The sequence below is a fragment of the Epargyreus clarus genome, unplaced genomic scaffold, assembly GCF_041222505.1.
Source record: "Epargyreus clarus isolate Ecla_fem2 unplaced genomic scaffold, WU_Ecla_fem_2.2 ptg000034l, whole genome shotgun sequence".
Lineage (NCBI taxonomy): Eukaryota > Metazoa > Arthropoda > Insecta > Lepidoptera > Hesperiidae > Epargyreus > Epargyreus clarus.
In genome coordinates this window covers 13,897,340-13,915,889 of record NW_027332239.1, presented here as the reverse complement: position 1 = coordinate 13,915,889, position 18,550 = coordinate 13,897,340, and the positions used below count along the sequence as shown (strand labels likewise).

At 36.5% G+C, this 18,550-nt stretch overlaps 1 protein-coding gene across 1 annotated transcript in view; it reads right to left on the bottom strand.

Annotated features, from left to right (window-relative positions):
* LPCAT (lysophosphatidylcholine acyltransferase) overlaps positions 1–18,550 on the bottom strand; it is a 56,833-nt gene that overhangs the window by 21,556 nt on the left and 16,727 nt on the right. Inside the window, exon 3 of the mRNA XM_073091151.1 lies at positions 5,821–6,047. Within this exon, the coding sequence (XP_072947252.1) occupies positions 5,821–6,047 (227 nt within the window). The remainder of the gene's footprint in view (positions 1–5,820; positions 6,048–18,550) is intronic.

The following is an 18,550-nucleotide window of genomic DNA, read 5'->3' as shown; positions in this document are numbered from 1 at the left end:
CAAACCGAACCGTGGAGGACCGCCAGGAGTCCAGTTAGTGTGGATGGAATTTCACCCTTCGGCGAGTGGTGCGATGGAGGAATGGTGACGTAGGCACCAGGTCAAATAGTTCCTGGGAACACTCACCATTGCAAAGCCTAAGGGAAAGGGAACCTATGTCCCTCCGTAAACTTACAAGGTTCTAGCCGATCGGAAATCCTAAAGAATTCTGACTACCGAATTCGGGTAGTCAATTAATTGGCACTTAGCGCGATGGACTATGACCTAAACACATGTCTGGTGTTCTTTAGAAGCAAAACAGGGTACAATGGACAGGCAAAGGTAGCAACATCATTAAGATAGCCTACCGTAATATACAAATGATTAATGATTATTTACAATGCTGACATACAAAGCGGCGCGTTGATACGTGCGCTAGGCTTTATATTGGCATTTGCGTTTCTTTGTTGCATATCCGAAATAGAAAATTAAAAATAGATGACCGCTGCACGTGTAAGACATTTACAAAATGTCAGAATGTTAGCACCTGTGTATTTTATTTATAATTAAATAGCAAACGAGCATGCAGTCCACCTGATGGTAAGATACTGCCGCCCGTGGACATAAGTAATCAAATCCAGATAAGATTAGTAGTCTCCTTAAAATTGGTGATAGATGCATTGCTGACTCTGAAGACTAAGTTGGAACCTCAAACTTATATCTCCCTTACACACCATTCAAAGTTGAACACAGCAGTGTTTAACACTGTTACTATTAAGCAGAAGTAGACATGTCGTACCTCGGTAATCGAACCACAAAGGCTTCTTCTACCACCTTCTTAACACCTTTGTATGTTAATTCTACCAATTCACCATAGATCTAAATCTAAATTCACACTATGTCAGCACTGTGGACCATGGCCACCTCTCACTCTGACATCTGATCCCAGCAGAGGGACAATAATGGATAAGAACAGCATAATATACGATTCATCACACAGAATTGCAAGTAAAAGGCACATAACGTTACTAAAATACCATGGCATTGAACCTAAATTGATGTTGCATGATAATTAGTATGATCAGTTTTATGATTACAAATACCTAGCATTACGAGCTAGCATTTCGTAAAACAATGCAATGTTTCGTTGCTATAATAATCACTTATTACAGTCAACAAATCTGCCTGTGTTTGATATAATTGCAAGGTTACGAAATTTAACAATTTCGTACCTTGCAATTATAATTATAATAACAGTATTATAAGAGCAAAACACACAACTGCCTAAAAATATAGCCTATGTAACTCTCACAATTAAAACGAATCCAGCAATGCCTCATATAGTAGAATCCGTCAAGCCGTTTGAAAATATGAATTAAAAGAATGAGACACACATCATTATTTACATACATACACTGTCACATGTGTTTCTGCCTTATAACAACAGTGTTAAGGGCTGCTGTTTTTATTAAAATAATGTCAGTGACAGAGTAAGGGACAGATATTCATATGATGCTTTTCAACTTAGTCCTTCTAACATTGCACCTCAGGTATGGTGCAGCGGTCAATATACCAGCCTGAGACACACAGGCTTTTGAGTTCGCTTCTCAATTGTCTTATGGTTGTGTTTAGATATCAGTTGAGTGTCCATGGCACCCTCTACACAGAGATTCCCATTACGGGGTTTGCATGATTGTAAAAAAACACAAGGAGTTCCTCGAAGGACGCCAAAAAGTCTTTGGTGTTCCTCAAGGAACCATATTAGAACCTCAACTTTTTACTCAACAAGTTTTGAAATCGCACAAATTACCATGCATACGATTTATCACGTAATTTTAAAAGTAAAAGTAGAATACGACGCGGTTCTCACAGTATTTAAGCAAAAAAGATTTCATTTCCTAAGTTTTTTGTAGCTTTTAAACGAAAGTTGAACGTATAAAATTCAAACACCGTTAGGCAGATAAAATCTCAAAGAGACTTTACGGATCGTTAAATACAAAACCTAATAAATTTACAATTTATATTTAAATTTTAAACACGTTTAAAAATACTAGGTGCGAAAATATCAAAATGATTTTTCCTCCACGAACTTGTGTAATGCGAAATTTACATAATTGTAACTTTTTGTTTTGCCCTATTAATTTTAGTTTATTTACATAATAACATAATTATATAATTAAATAAATAGTTTATATTTTTATATCAAATGTAAATTCCGTAAATCTAAATTTAAAATAAGTAATGCCCCTAGCCCTTAGCCAAAGCCCCTAGTTTCCAAAATTATCTCACTTATTAACGTCATCCTCCTCTATACAAATAACCGTAAATATAGAGTTGCTATAAAACCAAATTCTACATTTTACGCCTAATCTTGACGAAAACTTGATTGACTCATTGATAAATAAAATCACGTTAACCCAATGGCCCCAAGCGAATTGTCAATCAAGATAATGAGGCACCTGCAGCTCTCCATTCATCCGACATTTGCATCAAAAAGTTGTATAAAAAGTTGAAATATCGAAATTAAGGGCACTCCTTCACTAGATACAATTACTTGTAGTGTTACAGTTCGTATTCAAGCATTACATTAGTGAGTGAAGACAACCCAGCATTACAGTGCGCAAACTGTGACATTACAACATGAAGTGTGAGACAAAAGTGGAAGACATGCATGATATTTCTTTTTTTTTTTCTTTCAAGTAGTAAACGAGCATATAGTCCACCTGATGGTAAGTGGCTACTGCCCTTCACTAGCATCTACAATCAACCCCATATAAGATTAGATTCCTATCCGAAGTGGCCACAGATGCGCCGTTAACCCTGAGGCCTAAGCTGGCAGGCCTCGGATAAGTATATGTCCCTTACCAGTTACTACATCCTACAAGCTAGAACACATCAGCGTTTAATACTAATGTTATTAGACAAAAAATTGTAACATTACACACGATCATCCCAGTGAAGGACCGCCTTAATAAAAATACGAGAACTCTTTTACTTACCATATAAATTACGTAAATCTGGAGCAAAGAAAGGTACGCAGTAGTACGGTTAACTGAGAGGAATTTCAAGTGGTTGGTGTAGGTAATGGCAACATTTATATAATAAACGAGCTACCGCGAAAGTTCACCAACCGGCTTTTTCGTTTATGCAAGGACCCTATTTATTTTCGAGGTAAAGGCTACTTTATATATATAGGCTATTTTTACATAAAAGCCCTATAAAGCGTATTATTTGTAGAGTTTAACCATCTTAAAGTCAATTTACCCTGATGATGCTCTGTTTTGGAGCGAAGCACGTGTTAGTCGTGGTTTGGATGGCAATGTATATATTTTTTTGGGAAATACACGTATCCTATATTGAGGGAGGGTGATGTATATTGAATGGTTTAAAATATATACCATCATACATATTGGTAGCGGATTGTTGCAAAGTACTTTCTATTCTAATTTTATAACTATACCGTAAGGGGAAGAGGGTCCAAATGTGTGGTGACAAAATGGTTCGTTTTATTTGAAGATTTTTTTTACTCGCCTATGCTATGCTAAGGGAGAGGGGTCCGGGTACCCTGACACCACCCCCGTTTACCGCTCCTCTTTTATACACGACTATGGAAACTACGAAAGCCTGCAATCCGACATATTTGTGTTTGATTACAGACATCTATTAGCCTGCAGGGACCACTTACTATTAGGTGGATTGTATACTGTCCCTGTTCCTGGTGCTCCGGGACCAGAATAGGGCTACGGTATCCCCTGACTCTCGTAAGAGGCGACTAATTGGGGGCTCCGGGGTTGCGGGCGCCGAGAGTGGGAGATCGAACCGTCTAGCAAGCGACCCCTGGAAGGACGGCGGTATGTGTGGTCGCATAGCGTCGTAAACACCAGACGGTGTGGCGAGCTCTGAGGCTCATCTGGGCGGAGCCCGAAGGGGCAATGCGTTCAGAGGACTCCGGTTGCGTTCCGTAGGAGATCCCTGAGTCCTCTTAGTAACGCTGAGGGCGGCCACCTGGGGGGTTTAATGCGGTAAGAATCCCACATAACCCTGTGCCGCTCCCACGGCACCGGGTGCCTTTTGAAGGTTTCCCCCTCGTCAACATAAAAAAAAACAGGTGGATTGTATACTCGTTTGATACTTAATTTAATTGTGATCAAAGCCAACAACAGTTTTCAAGTTGACCTCGAACAACGGAAGACCGACAGTCAAGGAACATTCTAACTGGTCTTGAAGTCTAGGTTTCGTGCAAATAACCATTAGGCAAATAGCGGTTATTTTAAAATTGTGCAGACGCGTCAATTTAATTTACTTGTATAAATTGGTTTTGGTAATTTAAAATTTCTTATGACATCATCATAGTAATAACGTATAACGTATTATTGTAGATACTTAAAGTATTGCTGTTTTGTGCTCGAAATTTCGATTTGATTCTCAACGCTCCTACCAGACGGATCGTGTATTGACCGTTGTTTCGGTGCTGCATTAAGTTTTAGTGACTTACTGTGTTCATCCATGGTATTAAAAAGCGCGGTTTAGCGACTGCATGCGCAATTTTGTTTATATTTTAGTGACTAAAAGCGTTCAATCGCTTTCGAAGGTTTAACAGTCTAAGATTGCAACCACGATAGGTGTTTTCATGTCTGCGGTTTAGAAAGTAATATTGCTGCAAGTTTCCGAAAATAGTTAGCTAGAACTAAATCGTCCATAGCCGGTACTAATAAACTACTCTGCTGGGACCTACAAAGATGAAAATATCAAAGATACTTATGCAAATAGTTACTTTATACAACAAAAATCATAGCGAAATACATTCGTGACGTTTATAAAGAATCAACTATAAGCCAATGCCGTTTGCTTTTAAACTCCAAATTTAATAAAAATTAAACAAAAATTAGGCAGTGTGTATGGAATTTCGCACAGAGCTGCGTACAGATTCACAGAACCTCATAAAACAGGTTAAATGTAGCCAAATCAAGTACCGTTGCACCGTAATGAGCATAACAAAACAGGTACTCTAATAAGACATATAAACATTTGTTAGCACGTAATAACTTGCTCTTTGATTTAATGTTTTGGCGACTTCGTGCTAAGTTTCGAGGCATTAAGTCCACGTACGTTTCAACAATAGAAATAAATTAGGTGTTGAATGTACCTTTCTCTTTCAAACTCTATTATAACCTTAAGTCCATAAAAGATCTAGAAGCAACACAAACAATTAACGACATGAAGTTAACTGGGAATACAATGGAGAAAACAAATAAAGACTACAACTTATAAACAATAGAAAATTCACTAGCAATTTTACCAAAACATACATAGGTTACTACAATACAGGTGAAAGTAAAGTTTGGAACAAGGATTGTAGTTGTAGCACTATCATTGTAGCCTCAGTGATATTGTTACCATTCAATTGTATATTAAAGATCGTAGCAACATAAGTATGACATAATATAACTAGTGATTAACGTCCAAAACACCTGTAAGCACAAAATATCAAAAACAGAAAAATACAAAAACAAAAAATAAATTAAAACGAAATCACAACAAAACAAGTCAAACAGAACTATAAAACAGAATTATAGCAAAATCGCAAATAAAAACAAGGCGTGTACCATACGCTACCAAAAAAGGAAATGTAAAAACGCAAAAAAATGCAATAACTGAGCTGTAAAACGCAAAAAAAAAATCTTCTATCACACAGCATGCTATCAAACCTTAACGACGACACTGAAAGCTTCGAGCTTCAAAGGGGAAAAGAAGCTGAACAAAAACTTCAAAAATATGCAAACCTCAAAAAAATCAAAAAATAAAACAAGCGTCTACTCCACAACATGCTACCAAACCTACGTCCAATGAACGGAAGCCTCGCCGTATCAGCCTTCGCGACCACACTGGGTGCCCCCAGGCAGACGATGGCAATCGCGTCGAAGAAGGAGGAGTGCGGCGCGATCACCACCACGGGCGCTTCCCGGCGGCTGGCGGGCACGTGGTGGCGGCCGAGCACGCGCACTCGGTGGAAGCCGGCCGCCACCACCACCAGACGCATTAGCGATAGAATTGAGAAGCGGAGTTTGCTAGAACGAAGAATTGATGTTAGTATAGGTTCAAAGGCTGTTAGGTAAATTATTTCGACCTAATAGTAGTGAAGCACTGTCTTTTTCGAGTTCGAAATGGAGAAACTTCTCGAAACTTTTCTCCGTATTCTAGTCAATTTAAATGTTACTAATTGTGGCCCTACTCGTGCAAAAGTCAAAGTGGTAGATAATTTAATTTGAGACCTTAATTATTTTTACAATCTTTCTACACGATGTATAGTTGACATGAAAACCCTTTTCCAAGATAGCGACCGAAGGACAAGAGTTGCGATCCATAAACTAGGATTTAGTTTTACACTAACCCTTTATACCCACAATATAAAATTGCGTCCTCTGACAATTGCAACCCATTAACATTTCAATGGACTATTCCTCTGAAGTTGGCGTGTTTAAATATAAAGGTATCATCACATAACAAGCATTAACAAAACGCTTGCTATTATCATAATATTACAATATTAATTGTGAAATGAAATGAAAATAAATTTATTATTTATATTAAAAGCTGCAATTTTAAAGTATACTTTCACCTTGTAAAGCTATCAAAAACTATGACATCACTATAAAGTAAAACATTGATGGTACGAGTACTAAGATCCATCCTATTTATTGTTATTACATAATATATTTGCGAAACATTATCATAGACATACAAACACTTAGCAGTTGACATTTACACACATTGAACATGTGTGCTTTTCCGCATTTGTGTTAGTCAACGTAGACATTAAGAATGAACGGAAATACCACTAAGATTTTGAAATGAATTTTGAAGGTGGTAGAACCCTTTGTGGTTCGACTCCGGCGGCACCACCGCCGGAGTAGAACTAGGAAAATAGGAGAAATAGGTGTTTTCTGCCTAATAACAGCAGTGTTAGGCGCTGCTATGTTCCGTTTTGAAAGGTGTGGTAAGGGTGACATACTTTTCTGAGGCATTTCAGCTTAGTCCTCAGGGGTAGCGGCGCATCTGTGGCCGACCTCAGGTAGGAATATCTAATCCTATCTGGAGTTGATTACAGATGTCCATGGGCGGCAGTAGCCACTTACCATCAGGTAGACTGCATGCTCGTCTGCTACTCCTATATAGCGATGCGCGATTGTTACTAAAAACAATCGAATTATTCGATTGTTATTGTGTTCGATTGTATTCGAATAACTATCGAAATTCTTCGATTGTATTCGAATAACTATCGAACAATCGAAATTGTTCGATTGTTGGTCGATTGTTCGATTGTTCGTCGATTGTTCGATTGTTCGTCGATTGTTCGATTGTTCGATAGTTCGATTGTTCGTCGATTGTTCGATTGTTCGATTATTGGTCGATTGTTCGATTGTTCGTCGATTGTTCGATTGTTGCTCGATTGTTTAGTAGACGCAAAACTAGTAACAGCGCAGTCAAGCGATACGCGATTGTTACGTAAAAATACAACTATCGAAGCTATTTGGTTGTTGATCAATTTTATTTAGTATACACAAAGCTACTAGCAGCGAGGAGCCCCTAATTTCTGTGTTTAAGAAATCTGAGTCAGTCTTATATATGTGGTGGGGGAAGCACACGTGCGTCGTGCACCCTTCCGCTGCTTCGTTGCATTCCGTTATTTAATGGTGCGTCCATACCTTGCTTCTCGCACTGCCCACTGCGCCTCGTGGCCACACACTCTCACACCCTACTCGCGTTGTAACATTATTTTTCTTCAAAGATATAGTATTACACCGATTAATTTTAATGTAACTATGAGTACATAATTTTTTGTGATAACTTTTATCTATAATATACGCTAAAAAGACATATTTTATATTTTCTGATAATCTTTTTCTATAATATGCGCCATGAAGACGTATATTATATTTTTCAGATGACCTCTTTTTCAAAACGTTGTCATGAAACGAACTTAGGGGATGACTACGACATCTGGATTATCGATGATACTCCATAGTATTTGATACAAAATGATTTATGGTATAATTATTTCTCAACAATATATACAATTGACTAAAATGTAATACAATACTTTACATTTTCCAACCAGTGGCAAGTGACGATAGCTTTGCAACACGACGCACCTGCACATTGTCCTCAGCACACGTATGTGGCCGCGCGATATAATTTGTATTCGGTCGTCGATTGTTATTCCAAGGTCGATTTTTATTCGTACGTCGATTGTTATTTCAAGGTCGATTTTTATTCGAACGTCGATTGTTATTCGTACGTCGATTGTTATTCGTACGTCGATTGTTATTCGAACGTCGATTGTTATTCGATTGTTTTTTTGTTACTACGAATAAATCGACAATCGATTATTGATTCCGTCGATTGTCGATTTATTCGATTGTTTTTTTTTAGTACAATCGCCCATCGCTACTCCTATATTATAAAAAAGAGCAAATTTAGTATAAAGGCAATGTTTATTATAATTGTATTAGTATGTGTATTTTTATGCAATGGAATCAGCAAACGGGCAATAGGATACTTATCTCACGTCGATTACATACATGTAGATGCTTCTAAGGATTGAAGCCCGTAAATTTACGAATACGTTACGAACTACGTTACTAACTGGCCTAGGTTGAAATGTCTCATCTATACATATAAATAAAATTGGAGTGTCTATTTTTAACACGCTTTTATTAGCTTGGGTTGTATGTATGTATGTAACAGTAACGGAATCTTTGAACCCGATTTCTATACTTTGAACGTTTAGTTTAATTAAAAATGTTGAAAAATTATCAAAAACCGATGACAATACACGATTTTAATAATTTTGTACCATTGTCCTTATCAACATCCTCAGGATTAACGATTTTCGAGGCGAGAGATAGCGCCTTAGGGAGAGTTCAGGCAAAGTTTCTAGATTGATTTTTAGTTTTGAAAAATAATAATGTTATTTCCCTATAACTCAAATGTTCTGAAACATATCTATAATGCCATCTTGTAGAATGATTTTTAGGATTCCGTACTCAAAGGATAAAACGAAACCCTCCGCTAGCTGTTCGTGAGTCACAGGGCTTTATCTCTTAAACCGTAATAGATAGGCACTTGATTTTTTTTAGACGATGATGACGACGATGATAATGATGGTCGCTATAACAACAAATACTAAAAATTAATAAAATAACTATAGTTAAAAAAACTAAAAAACACGCTTTTATGATCAAATCAACTAAAAAATAGAAAATAATTTTCATTATCAGCATCATCAGCTTTAGTTTGTTGCCTTTTGCTCTCCAACCTTTTGTTGTATACACAACCATATTATATGCTGATAATGGGCAGATACGTGACTTCCAAATAGTTCCAGGTGACAATAGAACAATGTCCAACGTTAGAATGGCGCACATGCGTAGTGACCATGCGATCGCGGCCTACTCGGATGGTCCTGTACATTTTAATTCATTTACGGATTGTTCCCCACGATATCATACAAAAGAAAAAAATGTATTACATATATAATTTGTATTATAGAGATGGATATAATAGCATACAACATAACATAAAACAACAATAGAAAGAAAGACCTAAAGGAGATACCTGTGTGACGCAATTTTCAGTTTTATGGGATTTTGCATAGAGATAGAATACTTGAAGTAACACTTAAAACATCTAGAATCTAGTCCCTGAATTAGTTAAACTGTAAAACTGAACTCTGGTGCTTTGGCTCTGGTAAGGTGCTCTGGGAGGCTTTAAGTGCGATTTCAAACCTTCCCACAATAGTTATACATAAACCTAACTTCGCTCCACCGATTATTCTAATTAGTTTTTTGTAACTGAAACAGTTACTATTGAGCGGTGTCTTACGATAATAAAATTCCGTCTGGTTTTAAAAAATAAAAAGGTTGTATTTTTCAGTAAACATAAAAGTCGGCGAGACGTTATACTCCTTGGGAACCAATAAAAACAAAGCGAAACAAGCAAGGAAGCACAGATAAAAATTGACAACCAATAACGTCCTTACAAGATCTTCGAACATGGTATCTCTACACACATTACGTTTGAAGATCAACACCGCTCTGACAAGATGAACTACTTGACGCAAATCATCGCTAACTTTCTCACGCACTTTCTTTCGACACACTGAGGCGATAATGTGACGACTGCGGTTTACCATGTGACGGATTTATGTTGGAACTCTAAATGGGTTTCCATATGCGGTTGCGTGTGTGAGTAAATTAAACTTACACGCAAGAAATTTACCAAATTTCTGTGTGTGGATCTTTGGAGACCATGTCTCGTCATCGTCATCATCAACCCATTACTGTCCTACTGCTAGGCACGGGTCTCCTCTCAAAATGGGAAGGATTAGGTCATAGTCCAATGCACTGGCCTAGTGCATATTGCTAAACTTCACATACCATTGAGAACTTTTTTTTAGATCTCAGGTATGCCGGTTTCATCACGATATTTTCCTTCACAGTTTAAGCAAGTCATAATTAATTTGTAATACGCCCATAACTTCGATAAATCAGAGGTACCTGGGATTCAAACCTCGGATCCCTAGATCGATAGGCCGAGTTTTAACCACTAGAATATCACCTCTTGCCATGGCATGGCATGATGATTATTGGCTGAAAAACTGTTTTGTAATGTAATAAGATTAAGTAACAAAACCAAAACACTCCAGAACTCTAAAAAAAAAATATACTACTTCCAAACATTGCTCACATCTAAATGTTGCTTTACGATTTTTTAGATTCTAATTTGTAGTCTAGCCACTATCACAAATCATTAAACGCAATCAATCATAACTTTCACTTTCAGCTTCGGATTTGTAATTACTAGGTTGAGATAAGTCTAATAGGTTAACCTAGGAATTACAAATACGAACCATTGCAAGTGGCGAATTTTGTTTGTAATATAGGAGTAGCAGACGAGCATGCAGTCCCCTGATGGTAAGTGGCTACTGCCGCTCATGGACCCAATCAACCCCGGATAGGAGTAGATATTCCAACTACTACCTACCGGCCACAGATGCGCCGCCACCCCTGAGGACTACGCTGAAACGCCGTAGAAAACTATGTCTACCTTGCCACACCCTTCAAACCAGAACACAGAAGCGCTTAACATTGCTGTTGTTAGTTAGACATACGAGTAGGTGTGACGGTGGTGCCGACAGAGTCGAACCACGAAGTATTATATCACCTTCACATATCAAATCATATTAAACTCTTTGTAATTAGGTATTTATTCTAATTAAGTAACCTTTCATTCAGGCGAACTAGGTTTAATTCCAAAAGTGCCTGTAATTTTAAAAGCTCATATTGTTGCAACAACCATATTAGAAAAGAAATAAGTTGCCTGCCCGTGCTTTTAAAATAACTGTAATATTCAAAGCTCATATTATTATGAAAAATTATTTATTATACCGATACGAACTGTAATTTCAACGCTCATATTAATTTCATAAAATATAAAATAATCAATGAGACGGTTTAGTAACATTTGCGTCCTTCTGTATGTACGAAAGTTCGAAAGAGCTGATTCGATATTCATGAAACTTTTACTTAAAGGCAGGTGACTTAAAAGCAATCTTCGAAGCACTGAATTAATTGAGATTAAAATTTTACTTAAAAGCTGAGGACTATACAGGAAGTAATGAAATACTTGTTTATGCTGCCTTATAACTAGTAATCTTTATAAAAGTCAAAAACCCGCCTGCTATGTTACTCCCACAATTTAGACTATTTTAGACGAATTCAACTACACCTCTTAAGTTCAAATCCGTCCATCCATTTGGGCTTGACATACAATGGGACAGACAGACAGACATACACCCATACAAACTTACATACATGCACACAAGCATACATACATAAATACGCTTGAAAAATATTAACCTCCACATTCAGGCAAAAAAGGCTCTACTTAAAAAAGCCGTGCGTAATCTGGTTCATTAATACAATTCACGTAATCAGACTTTATTGTTTTAAAACAAGTATACCTTGGAATAAAACCAGTTTGGTAATTATCACCAATGTCATTATGTAATAAAGTCATTCTCACCCAAATACATAAGATATCGTTATTTATCGAACATATTAACCTGGTACAGTTTTGTTTTATTACATAAACGACGCCCTTATTATTGAGAAGTTATGTATAGTAAAAGTGGTGCGTCGTTCTTTCGCAGTTTTACAAGTGTCTTGTATCTACTGTAGATATGTATATATAAGCTGGACATCAGAACTATGTAATAAAACAACATTTATTTAATTGTTTTTTTTTGTAGTGATATAAGAGTGGATTTTATTCTATTTAGGGTTCCGTACCCAAAGGGTAAAAACGGAACCCTATTATTAAGACTTCGCTGTCTGTCCGTCTGTCACAGGGCTCTATCTCTGGAACCGCAATAGGTATACACTTGATTTTTTTACAGATAATGCATAATGGTGGCCGCTATAACAACAAATATTAAAAATAAAAAAAAGTTGAAAATAAATAGGAGTCGCCATACAAGAAACCGCTATTACTCAATGTTTTTCGCTTTATCTATTGGTCCGTAATAGGTAGACAGTTCAAATGTTCACAATGTATTTAATTCAGTAGCTGCTGTAATAACAAATACTAAATATAAAAAATATGAAAATGTTGGTGGTACGGAACCCTCCATGTGCGAGTTCGACTTGCACTTGGCCGGTTATTTATTTGGTTAATTGGCAGTGTGCAAGGCACGACAAATGGGTCGATGGTAGAGTTATGTAGAGACATCACATGAGTACAGGTCGATTGCCAACCAGGTGCATTGACAGAAAGAAGACAGCTGGAAAGTCTTGGATTCTATCCCGGGACTAGTCAAAGCTATATAAATTAGAAGACTATGACCAAATGCATTCCCTAAAGCCTTAAATACGTGAACGGACTGTCTTCGCGTGGTCCAACAGATAGTAGAACCCATATGGTTCGATTCCGACAACACCGGTACATCTATTACTGCCTAATAACGCGTTAAGCACTGCTGTGTTCTGGTTTGAAGGGTGTGGTAAGGAAGACATACTTATCCGAACATTCCATTTGGTCCTCAGAGATAGTAGCGCATCTATGGTCGATAGATGTCCATTGGTGGCATGGACCAGTAACGTTGGTGGACTGCATACTACTTTGCTACTACTATATTATAAAAAATCTACTATAAAAAAATTAACAAGTCGATTACAGTAGTATCAGATGAAAGTAAGACATAAATTAATTTCTAATAATATTCACAGGTGTTGCGTCATGTTGAGATGTCGACATGATAGGCGGGCCATTGTTTAGGCGCTTTGATGGTCAAAGCATCAAGGCCAAACAAAAACACTAATGAAAAGATTTGATATAGTGATAACGTTACGTCACAGTCGTCTCAAGATGGGTACTGAGCCGAGAACATTAAGATTGCTCGCACAGGGAGGGGGGTCCATACCACCAATTTTTTTTAGTATTTGTTATCATAACAAACATAAAAGTAAATACACTGTGAAAATTTGAACTCCAATCTACCTATGAAGGTTAAATAAACAAGACGTAAAACGCCGAAAAATAGAGTATTTTTGTATGGCGACCCCTATTTATTTTCAATTTTTTTTTACCCCGCTTTTATTAGCTTGAACTGTATGTATGTATTTCACAACTACTTATTTATACGACGTTCGTTTCCAGGCTGTGCATTACATACGCATACTGTAATGATGTCGCAGGTTCGTATATATTGAGAGGCGTGTTTATAGTACGAAGTCTTTATTATAACTGTCTTAATACTAAGCTTAACCTAACTTATATACTATATGGCTCAGCTCTACACCACAATACATTGGTCAGTACCCATCTTTATCAGAGACAATTCAAATGAATGTTAAGAGAAAATATCAATTGTCCAACTGTCTATCAACTGAATAATAACTATTAATAAGAATTCGAATGTTATCACAGAGTGTACATGAAGAGAAAACATCCCAAATAGTAAGTATTGAAGGTGCCACTGCCAAGATTACAGACGTCCACGGGCGATAGTAGCAACTTACCACCAGGTGGACTGCATGCTCGTTTGCTAGATCAACTTACAATAAAGAACAAACAGAAAAAAATGAATTATACGAAACTGCAATAACGATACGATACAGAATCAAACCTAAACTTGAAACTTCCGAGTAACGGAAACATTACAGATCCGCAGATACACCATTAAGACGACAGGCTATAATTTATTAGATCAAACACAATTACCAACGCCAGCCGCCCACCAGACGTTCAACTGAGAGAGAAAGCATCCATCAAGTTAATATAGATAGCGTTAATAGAATCAATAGTAATTGAAGTTAGAACCTTTTGCAGTTCGACTCTGGCGGCATCACCGCCACACCTATTTCTGCCCAATAACAGCAGCGTTTAACGCTGCTATCTTTTGGTTTGAAGCGTGTGGTAAAGGAGACATACTATTCTGAGGCGTTCCAGCTTAGTTCTCAGAGGTAGCGGCGTATCTGTGGCCGACCTCAGGAATATCTAATCCTATCTGGGGTTGATTACTGATATCCAAGGTAGCCACTTACCATCAGGTGGACTGCATGCTCGTCTGCTACTCCTATATTATAAAAAAGATAGAGCATTAAGACGGCGACAGTCTATAATTAATAACATCAATTATAATTACCAATGTCAGCCGCCCACCAGACGTTCAATTGATAGAGAAAGTATCCATCAAGTTAATATAAATAGCGTTAATACAACCAATAGTATTGATTACCCCATTGACCTTATTGGTGGAAATATCGTAAAAAGTTCGACCATCATTAATCAATTTAAGAGACTTCGAAATCGTAGCTAATAGTTAAGACGACAAGTCAATGATGCCAGTGATAATATAATGTGTGAATACAAGATGATTAATTAAAGAGAAATTCTTATCCTTATACGTAGTAAATTCTCCAACATTACATATGAAATTATTTTCAGCTGTGGTTTTCTTACTTCTTTCTTCCTTACTGAATTCTCCAGTATAGACTAAGAAATTATTTTTATCTGTAATCTTTGTAATGTATGAAGATCGAACTGTTGAGCTTTCGAGTTGACTGATCGAGTCCTCGATTAACAACTCATATTAAAGGTATAGAAATATCCGCAAAAATATGCTTTTAATCAACCCAGTGAAAATCTTAAACAACTTATCACGAACAGGACTATATACTAAGTTACTTAATAATGCTTACAGCTTACTGAGTAATTTAACTAACTTGCTAACTAACACAGCTTACTTAGTAACAATCCAATTCTTACGCAATCACACCCACCAGACACGAATCATCCAAAAAACACGGACCGTTGCAAATTCGGTGTAACGGAAACCTTCATGGTGCGTTGAACCACTGTCCGGAATGGACCTTGGGCTAATTCCTAATGACTTATCGCGAATTGGAGAGCGCGGGCCGATCTGAAGACTCTTGTATGAGAGGTCGATCTGGACCACCGCAAAAAATAGCGAACGGCTATCCGAAACGATCATGACGTTGAGAGATAAGATACGATTTGACATGGTAATTATAGTTAAAATTTTAAAAAGTGCCAATTGTTCTACATAGGGTACTTATGAAGAATATATTTAAATTACAAGTTTCACACAATAATCCTAAATTGAAATTGAAAACACAAGTTAAGTATCATATTGTAGCGACAAACAAAAAGCTAAAACCAATCTCGAATGATTTGAATTAATGACAAAAGAAACACTTAAACAGCAACAGCGATGATGTTTTTTCTCAGAAAATTTAATACTAAAAAAGAATAAGGAAATAAGGATATCTATTAGGAAACAAATCATAGAGCAATGAACTGTCTGTGTGTACATCAAACCTTGAACCAATTCTTGATGGATGGTTCAAATTACCTTAAACAAGTGAACGTAAGCATTAACCATTAGTGAATGGTGCTTAACAAACAAGGAAGGTCGGAAATCAAAACATCGCTTAAGCAAAGTTAAATTATTGTCAAGAACATTTTAAGCTTAATGAAATATTTGATTGTCTTGAAACAGGTGAAGGTCAACTTGAGACATTGATTAAGTGTCAAGAATGGATTTACACAGGCTTAAGTATCGGAGTGAAAATAGCATAATGCAAGTGTTATTATTTGATGGTGCTTGAACTTTTTCGCGTTCGACTCCGAAGGCACATCCGCCATGACTTTTTTTGCCTAATAACAAGCTTACTACTGTTTTTGGTTTGGAAAGTGTGTTAAGATATCCAAGATTCCAAATAAGCCCTCAGGGTTGTAAGAACTTCCATGGGCGGCAGTGGCCTCTTTACCATAATGCAAACATACATACAATGTACGCATACACGTTTGCTATTTTTACACAAAGCACAATATCAACCAATACATTTACAACCGTTATATAAAATGGTCCCATTATGGAATCGATCATAAACCCGCTCAGTACATTGAAATATAACGGATTCAGTCTACAATAACTGCTTTGTGTCAAAAATCCTTCATTAAGTTTTTATCCATTGTTTGTATTAATTACTCTACAAGTAGGTAATTAAGTAACGTGTGATCAAATTAATAGACGGAAACGTTAGTAAAAACCGGAGTATTACATAACATATTAAATTAAGATGTACTTGTAATAGTGGTCACAGATCGGTATCTACACACGAACAATGCAGTTAAAGATAACTATCAAAAATCTTAAAACTATGCATACATTTTGAACTAGCAAAAAAGAACAATGAAATATCAAAAATCATTACAATTCTAGCTAAATTGCTTGCAAATGAAATAACAACTTGTCATCATGAAATAAAAAAGCGGATTTATAATATTAGAACTGACTTGTCAATGATGAAACCATATTCAGACGCAATTGAGCGTAATAACCTTGATTCAATTACTCTTGACACATTTTAAAAAACAAACAAGATAAAATTGTATGTTTAATGATCCCGCTTCGATGATATACAGTAAATTATTCGATACTGATATGTATTGTATTCGATCCACGTGCTTCGCAGAATGTGAATACAATCCAAATTGACAAAGAAAAATGAACTGGGTCTATACTGTTTGAACGGTGCACACATGAAATGTTGCAGATAGTCTGCATTGACTATATACCATTATCATCATCATCATCAACAACCCATTACTGTCCCACTGCTGGGCACGGGTCTCCTCTCATTATGAGAAGGATTAGGCTATAGTCCACCGCGCTGGCCAAGTGCGTATTGGTAGACTTCACATAGGCACCATTGAGATATTTTTTTATAAATCTCTCGGGTATGCAGGTTTCCTCACGATGTTTTCCTTCACCGTTTTAGCAAGTGATAATTAAGTCTAATACGCACATAATTTCGGAAAATCAGAGGTGCGTGCCTGGGCTTTGAACCTCGGACCCCTCGATCGAGAGGCCGAGTTTCTTAACCACTAGGCTATCACTGCTTTGTATCGTGCATTACTGGCTCTTATTCAGCTTATGCAAAATCCAAAATGATAGCTAACTGAAATTTAATACCGTGCAATTTATTCTGTAAACGAGTCGTACCGAGCTCAAGGTTTTTTGATGTTTCGGAAGATATTTTTTACATTTAGTTTAATTTTATTGATCAACGATGTGTAACGAAAAACTAATTTAGATAAATTCCTGTAAAGAAGTAACGAGAAAAAAAGATATTTTAGAAGGTTTTCCTTGAATTTAAAGCAGCAATCGGAAGCTTTGGCGCTTTGAATAATAAGGTTTGTTTCACAATACATACAACACTGATAAATATCTTATTATAGATGACATAATATTTCAGTCAGTCTATATAAATATGTACAAACATGTGCACTTGTAGATACGAGTATCTGTGAAGTCAATATAGACTTAGAATTATTTCGCTGAGCTAGAAGCCAATAACCTGTTCCAATTTTCTATTACACAACAACTCCAATACATTTATCGTTTAAATCAATCATCATTATGAAAGTTATCATTATTATTTTTATAATTATTTATCTGAATACAAAATTTACCAAATACCACTCAAAATATCACTAGCCTACACTTCTCTCATCCTGAGAACTGACTCTTACCCAGCAATGGGACTATTATAATAGATGATGCGATATTTCAATAAAATTGTGACTAATACTTTTGTATAGGGGATAAAATTACGACTGTTATCGATGAGTCATTAATATTGAAATCAACATCAAAGTTAATCATCGTGTCAAATATAAAACTAATTCAAATAAACCTTCTAAAAAGAGGAGAAAAAGTAGAAAAGAATAACAAATATCCAATACAGTGAATGGACAGCTTAACGATCCATCTTATTTCATTTGAGATCAGAGTCAATAAAAAGAAACCAACAGATCATTTCTTGAATACAAACGTAATAGTCTTAGCGTGGTATAGTAGCCGACAATAAATTCATCTGCTGCAGTCAATTAACTTCTGGCAAAGAATAACTGTACCGCAATCCGTTTCAAAGATTCTATTGCATCTTGGCTTGAATATTGATCATTTGATTCTATTGTT